Below are 7,647 nucleotides of genomic sequence, written 5' to 3'. Positions count from 1 at the left end.
GCGGCGCCGCAGGACGGAATTCGCCGGAAACACACGCATTTAAAAAGAAGATAAAAAAAATAACCCCCCCCCCCCCCCCCATGCAGTCATTTAAGAGTTGCGTCCGCCCACTTTGGGGAGCGGAGGCATGTCAACTCCAACGCTGAGGGCAAAGTCCCAAATGTTCTAATGGAAAAGGAAAGAAAAATAGAAGAAAAAAACAATTATTCTTCGCTCCTTTTTTTTTTTTATTTTATTTATTTATTTTATTCCCTTTTCCCCCGCCCTTCCGTTTTACCAATTCAAAATATATTTCTGGAATCCTTTTTTTCTTTTTCTTCTTTTCTTCGTTTATATACATCGACCATCCCATCATTTCCCCCTTTTTGCTTTTTTCCTCTTTTTCGCCTCCCCCGCATCTTACACTGCTCCTTGCGGCTGTTGCTTTTACTCCCTTCTTACTCACTCAGGGAGAGTGAGCCGCAGGAGAAGAAGAAGAAGAATAGAAAAAAAGAAAAAAATATATTTATATAAAGAGTTCAGTCGATGGCACACACAAAAAACCGTCATCGCACACGTGTCACATGACGGTGCATCCACCGCTCGACCCACCACCCGCCGCACTGCGTCCCTTGTACTTTGCAAGCCACTGCATCTGCGTTTGGTTGATGGCACCCCGTCGCTTCTCGCGGACGAGTGTAATGGCGTCAAGAGGCTCCATGCCGCCGTACTCCACAAGCGCCAGAGCCACAAGTATGGGCGCACGGCCAAGACCAGCCACGCAATGAATGGCAATAGACGCAGGCTGCGTGGAGGCACCAGAAAGCAGCTTCTCCTTCTCCTTGTCGAGGAGTTGAAACCAACTCTCTACCACCGACTTTGGCGGTGCAGCCCCGTCGTCAAAAGGCCAGCTGTGTACATCAATCCCGTCCTTCTCCAGCTGTGTGGCGTCGTACGTCGGACCGCAAACTCGCACGAGATGACGCACGTGACGCCTTTGAAGTGCCTTGATGTACGTGTGGAGGCTGCTGGGTGACGGGGCATCCAAAATCAGCAGATTAAACAACGTTCTCGAGGTGTCCCTTCTATCCTTGCACTCAATCAATGTGCAGTTGACGTCCATTGCCGCTGAAGAGTCGTATTTCTTCCACACCAAAAGGGAAGAAAGGGAAAAAAGGATATACGCGCCGTCGTCGAAAGACAGTAGAGCTGCGGGAAGGGGCAAATGAACGATAACCGGATTGGCACAACACCACCTTCAGTGCAGCCAAAACGTCTTCTACCAACAAAAACAAAAACTTAAGCTATAGATAACAACAACAACAACAACAACAAAAAGTCTGTAAAAGTCACGTTCGTCAGTCCACCAGCCGTTTACTTTGTTTCCTACACGTGAGGCTTTCCTATACTTCTTCTACTGCGGTGAAAGTGTTGCCGGCACAAACATCCCAAGCAAGCAGGAAATGAAAATAAAAGAAAGAAAAGGGAATAATCTTCCGGGCAGCTGGCCGGATCCTGAAGTTATATCTATGGAAACCAAACAAGTTAGGAAAGAAGGTTCTTTAGTTAATTGCTTCAATGTTTTATTCTCATTCAATATATAGAATTCTGTGGACCATTAGCATGGTCCTTTGTCCTCAGAACATTATTACTTACGAGGTGGCAGACTTTGGGGTCCTCCAACCACAAGACCCCGCCGCGTGGTGGGAATCAAGGGGGTGGGTGGGATGGCAAAATAAAAATAAAAATTTATCCGGCCTCTATCGGCTCCCTGCCCCTACAAAGCCGCGTTCTTCCCAAAGGATTCATACGGTAGAAAGTATCATAAAGAATGCATTCATTTATCAGGATATACACATACATTCATTAGGGCAGCCAGCTCTTCCACGATCATTCTTTTCACAAGCTCCTAAGAAAAAGATGTGCCTCTTTCAAAATAAAAACTCAACCAAAAATGATTATCGTAAAAGTTAAAAAAAAAAAAAAAATGTTGCCAAAGCTTTTGCGGCTTCGTGAATAAAATGGTGGTAAAATAAAAGCCGCATTTAATTAAAAAGAAATGGAAAAATGATACATATACGCCTTGCCTCAGTTAAGTAAAAAAATTGCTTATTTTCCCGCTGCAGTGCTGCTGGACGAAGAGCAGCTCCACCCAAAGTATATTTCCGCATGCCCAAAGAGATATAAGATTTTTTATTTATTTTCCCCCTTTGATATACTACTATTTTCTCAGAGGACTGAGAAGCCAATCGGGATCAATTACTTTTCGGGGTGAGCAAAGGGCTCCAAACCGTCGGAAACGAGTTTCTCCATCGCAAGTAAATATTTTAACAAACAAATTACTCAATTGCGTCAAGCCGTCCCTCGTCATTTGGAGGGAAGATTTCAACTTGGAAAACCATGTTGTGTGATTCATCAATTCTGGCATTAAAGGAGCCCAATCCCTTTGACCGCCAGGAAGATGAATAACTGCAGGGTGGGCCACGAGCCCTTTGTAAGGACATTGAAAGAAATTGTGATGGTAATCAAGGTTCAGAATACCGTACGGGATGCGAAAATCAAGAGACACATTAGCAGTTCGTGTTAGGCTCCACACATACAACAGCGACCAGATGCTCTGGTCACACCACCACTGGTCGGTTAATCCCAAAACCTTCTTATATGCCTTCAGTGCCTCTCGAATGGCCCACACCCGTCCTACCATTCCTCCGGCATTAAGGAAGAGGCCTTTCGCTGATGTGAAAGGCACCATGCCCTGATCTGCAGAGGCATTCATAGCTTCCCAAACTTTACTGTAGTACCAAACACACTTCCTAGCATGCTTTCGTGGTCCGGAAGAGATCAAAATTTTCATCAGCGGCGCAAAACATAGACCTTCAGAAGAAAACAACAAGGGGGCTGTCGCCTCCCCCCGATGCACCGCCGTGACGTTGAAGACGGCTGCGGTAGGCGCTGTTGCTTCCAAGAAACGATCCACAGCTTGTTTTACTTGGGAAGATCCAGTAATAAAAGTGTCACCACCATCAAACGCCACCACCACGTCTTCATCGCGCAGACCCTCACCATCAATGTAGTCGAGAATCCACAATGGTCTCTTCGCGTGATTGTATCGTTTTCCAAACCCTATCGATACCACAGACACTTCCGACAGAAGCGAACTCAACATCATCCGACACCAGCCGGGAGATTTTCGTGTCTGAATAACAAGGAAGACAACCCGTGGTCTCTCTGACTCAGATTCGGCCTTAACGAACTGCACATCGTCTTTTGCCAACGTTTCTGAAAGGATGAGAGAAGAATCTTTTTCCCAGTTGCTCGCAGCTATCAGCAGTGCCAACACCAAAAAAAACTGCAGCAAAAAAAACGCCCCTTTGAAAGTTTGATTCATCAAAATAAAATAAATTACGCGACGACGCATTTAAAAAAAAAAAAAATTTTCAAATTTTTACGGTGTTCTAATGAAGAGGCAAACTTGGCAAAAAAGGAATTATAAACAAATAGTGTCAATGCCTTTTAAAAATAAGATGTCCAAAAACCAAATAAAGACAAAAAGAAAAAAAGGGAAAAAGGCAGCGACGCGACTACAGTGGAAAAAAACGGCAATAAAATGAATTGCAGGCACCCTCACGTCGACGCGCACACCGCATCCGAGTGGACCGGGAGCACAGACCGAACCGCTCGGAAGCACACGCATCAAATCCGCAAAACAAAGTCGCAGTGAATCGACAGGAACTCCCCGCCCAAAAACAAATTTAAAAGGTGGCGTTTTTCAAGGGGGATCCCCTTTTCCGACGACGGCACGGACGCCTCGCAGGAATTTCTTGCAAATCTCCCTTCGCAGGTCCGCAAGAAAACGCAGCGGAATAAAAAGAGAGCGCAAAGAAAAAAATAATCCTCCTAACCGACCAGGTGGCAGGCCGCCCTCGCGCAAGTGGACAAAACAAAACTTCACTCCGGTCTTGTCGTGGTGGTCGTCTCGCAACATTTTCTTCCTTCTCGTCGCAGTGCACATCCCCTCCCACAAATCATTTGTTCGAGCCATGTTCCTGCGGCCAAACACCGCGCTGCTGGATCCCGCGGCACAGTCCTCGGCACAGAAGTGAGGGGAGGAAGAGGGACCGCAGAAGGTGCGAGCACATCCGAATTCGGTGGCGGTCGCTGCAGTGAAGACTGACGTCCCACGCGGTGTCCCTTTTCTGGGTCCGGCCCTCACCGTGCCATGCGCTCAGCGTGCGGTGCGCCGGCCGCTCTGAACATCCACACGTGCTTGCGTCTCACAGTCGCTCCCAGCCCCGTTCGTTCGCTGCATCAGGGATGCCGCCATCCGGAGACGGGCATAAGGACGTTGCATCCAACAAAACCTTCAGAGGCACCCGGTGGGCCAACGACGACCGTCACTGCGGGATGTGTGGCCCTTGCGCCACTCACCTCAAATCGCACTTCTACGCCTCCTCGAGCAGCAGCCGCAGCAGCATAAATACACCGGTCCACTAGGGGCCGTCACCAGCCATTGCAGGAAGACCACTGTGCCCCAGTGCTACGAAACCCGAATTGCATTGACGGGCCACTTCGGAAAACCCTGTCGCATCCTCCCCCATTATGCGGAAACACACCCGTCGTGCATGTGTCCACCGCAGCCAAATGAATTCGGTCCAAACACCCTCCAAATCAAATTCCCCTTTCCTCAAGCCATTCCCTCATTCCATACGCCCTGACCCCCATGCTCAAACACAATAAATAATTTCTTTCTTTTTTTTATGTGTCAGAATAATCTTCCGGGCAGCTGGCCGGATCCTGAAATTATCTATGGAAACCAAACAAGTTAGTAAAAAAGCTTCGTTAGTTAATTGCTTGAATGTTTTCTTTTCATTCAATATATATAGAATTCTGTGGACCATTAGCATGGTCCTTTGTCCTCAGTTAGGATTTGAAATATTATTACTTACGAAGTGGCAGACTTTGGGGTCCTGCAGCCACAAGACACCGCCGCTCCCCTTCGCAAGTTCCACCCCTTCGCCAGTTCCTAAAGTGCTAAAAACACGACCGCGTGATATGCCATCTGCGGGTTTTTCCGCAGACCGCACGTAGGCAAAGGCTTTCTGTGCTCCGCGAGAATCAAAAAACATATCCGTTGCAGCTCCCACGTCATGGCGTGCTATTTTGAGCTGCCTTTATTCGCCGCTCCTTGTAGCGAAGTGCTGTCCACCCAAACGTCCATGGTGGATTGCAAGATGGCGGAAAAGGCCGATAAGGCCAAGCGTACCGCGCGTGCCTCGGACTGCATGATAAGAAGAGGCTTCCTCTCCCATTTTTCTCCGGCAATTTCAACGTCACCGGAGTCTGGAATAAAAACGGCTCCCCATCCATGGAGCGATGCATCCGTGATGATGGCGGCCAATGCCTTCTCCGTGGGCTTGATGATTCGCCTACGATTATTCTCGATCATTTTTCGTAATCTCTCGCCCAAACCAACCGCTGACGGCGGAAGGTTCGCCGGGGATGTCTCCTGCACAATCCCCCGGTAAAGTGCGGATAACCGTCGTCGCACTGCCTTGATGAAAAAGTACTAGACACATAAACGCGTGCACAAAATGGCCGACGCATACGAAAAGCGTGACGCCACAACCTCCATTCCCGCGACGGTTGAAGAATTCGGCGCCGGCATGGCGCGTACAGACCGGACAAACTTGTCACTCAGGGATACCGCCCGGTGAGTGTGATCAAATCGTACCCCCAGAAAGGTGTACTGCGCAGCACCCGATTCGCGAACCTCCCCCATGCATGCGCGACGACTGTCCGCATTACGAAGCACTTGGGCTTCCCACAATGTCGCATCGCTTTTTGACCCTGCAATGCGTATATTGTCAATCCAAACGTCGACACGCACCAATGAAGTTGCAGCCCAGAGGGGGCGAACCACCGTCGTCACCCCCGCGATTGCTGAGGTAATAACAATCTGGAGAATTTCCGGGCCGGCCTTGTATCCCATTGGGAGCCGTGTGAGCTCCGCCAGCGTGCCGTCCTCCACGCGGCATCAAAGGAGATGCCGAGTCTCCCACGGTAAAGGGACTTTAAAAAAGAATGCCTTTACATCCAGGCAGGAAACGGCCTCAGCCATCACAGGCGGCAAACAATGGTAAATATGCAAAAGAGGAGCATGAGCCTCGTAAGGGTCGTCGCTTTTATTGTCGCGTGGCCACGCGATCCATCGTCGTCGTAAACCGGTGGTTTTCTCCTCCACAACCGAGAAAGGTATTATCCATCCGCCTGTTATTGTGGACGAATCGTCCTCGATTATTCCTGCTTTTCGCAACAATCGCGCGTCAGCGGTTGGAAGTCTCCGTGAGCCTTCGTGCGCTTTACCGGAGGAAGACGGAGGTAAAGTGAGCCGCCCGACGAGTCCCCAAACTTGCATGAGCCTCTCCAAGGTGGCCGGGTTCAACCGGCTCATGATCCACTCTAGTTTCAATACGGGCACGTTGACTTGCTGCTGTAGCGGGATAGCGTGTTCATCTTGTGGAGTGGCCAGACGTGTCCTTGTCGCGCGTCTCGTTATTGTAGCGGCACGATTGTGATTGAAATCATGAAAAAAACGCTCCTCTGCTCTCAGCCAGGGTTCCTGCCCTTCCGCAGTGTCTCCCTTCACATCAATGCGATCAGCGACGACACCTGGGTCAGCATTGTGGTGTACCTCCCCAAATATCGAACCGTGTTCCGGGGAAGGTCAAACGGATTGACGTGCTTCGCCAACTGCGAGATCACGTGTGGATCAAAATTGTATGTCTCCACGATTTGAGCAGCGTGCCTCAACGCACCGCGTTCTATGGAATGCGCCGTGGCACCCCAAGGAGCCAAAGCTCTTTTCACCTGTGCAGTCGTAAGATTCGTAAGCTTTTCGTTTTCTTGAAGTGTTCTGCATAGCTTTATAATGTCGAAGGCGTCCTGCCCTCGTATCCTCACGAACCGCGAGGCGCGGTGGGGATCCGCTCTCGCCGTCTTCGGCGCCACGGACCAATACAAAATTAAGGCTCCGTCCGCCTCCATTGTGAAATTTTTGGCTGTCAAGGCCGCAATCTCGGACCAACAACTCGCCGTTACCCACGCGAGTCGTAAGACAACACGTTCCTTCCAGTCAGTCCGGCTGCGGATTACTTGATTCATCTCTTCCGTTGTCAAGAGGCGCGTTTGCTTCGTCTCCGATCGCGCCGCAATTTTTTATAACCCCAGAATCACCATGTCCAGCGGGGTTCGATCCATTTCCAAAATGGACCGCAGCATCCTGGCGTACTGCAGTCGGGTCGATGGCGCGACTTCGATTGACATCAAAAAGGCCGCACAGCTCTCCTCGTTTATCGGCTGTTCGTGCGTGCGGCATAAGGTTTTGAATTGCCCTGCTGGGGACATTCTCTGCTCCCACGTTGACGGCGTCCACATCTCTCGGGCCACCTCGTTCGCTCTCCTCACGCAGCCGGCCCAAAGCGGGGACGTCGGTGGCTCGTAACACAGTCGAGCGTCGTTTACGGATAAGCTCCATTGTCCTTCTCAACGATTGTGTCGGGCAATTTGAAAGATCGGGTGGGGCGTTGGCGGCGCGGTGCGCTGCCTGTGCGGATTGGTGGGAGGTGGCGGGTTGGATGGGGCTGCCGTCGCCAGCATTCATGAGCGGCG

The 7,647-nt window shown here is 50.1% G+C and overlaps 2 protein-coding genes across 2 annotated transcripts, besides 9 other annotated features; both read right to left on the bottom strand.

The window, feature by feature from the left end:
- Window positions 1-7,647: a sequence feature (areas not merged during assembly with more than two copies in the genome that could not be assigned to a particular haplotype).
- Window positions 218-250: a sequence feature (AT_rich).
- Window positions 486-514: a sequence feature (AT_rich).
- On the bottom strand, window positions 560-1,102 carry Tc00.1047053503471.10 (protein tyrosine phosphatase, putative; the record flags this gene model as incomplete). Its single annotated transcript, XM_800169.1, has 1 exon — window positions 560-1,102. The coding sequence occupies one exon, from the start codon at window positions 1,100-1,102 to the stop codon at window positions 560-562; it is 543 nt and encodes a 180-aa protein (XP_805262.1).
- Window positions 1,292-1,314: a microsatellite.
- Window positions 1,467-1,890: a mobile genetic element.
- Window positions 1,712-1,732: a sequence feature (AT_rich).
- On the bottom strand, window positions 2,201-3,397 carry Tc00.1047053503471.19 (expression site-associated gene (ESAG-like) protein, putative; the record flags this gene model as incomplete). The annotated part of the gene is made up of 1 exon (XM_800170.1): window positions 2,201-3,397. One exon carries the CDS (start codon window positions 3,395-3,397, stop codon window positions 2,201-2,203), a length of 1,197 nt encoding a protein of 398 aa, XP_805263.1.
- Window positions 3,396-3,427: a sequence feature (AT_rich).
- Window positions 4,722-7,647: a mobile genetic element.
- Window positions 4,746-4,969: a mobile genetic element.

Source organism: Trypanosoma cruzi, genomic scaffold (assembly GCF_000209065.1).
Source record: "Trypanosoma cruzi strain CL Brener 1047053517191 genomic scaffold, whole genome shotgun sequence".
In the NCBI taxonomy this organism is placed as follows: Eukaryota; Euglenozoa; class Kinetoplastea; order Trypanosomatida; family Trypanosomatidae; genus Trypanosoma; species Trypanosoma cruzi.
The sequence above is the reverse complement of the archived record's forward strand: the minus strand, read 5'-3'. Positions and strand labels throughout refer to the sequence as shown.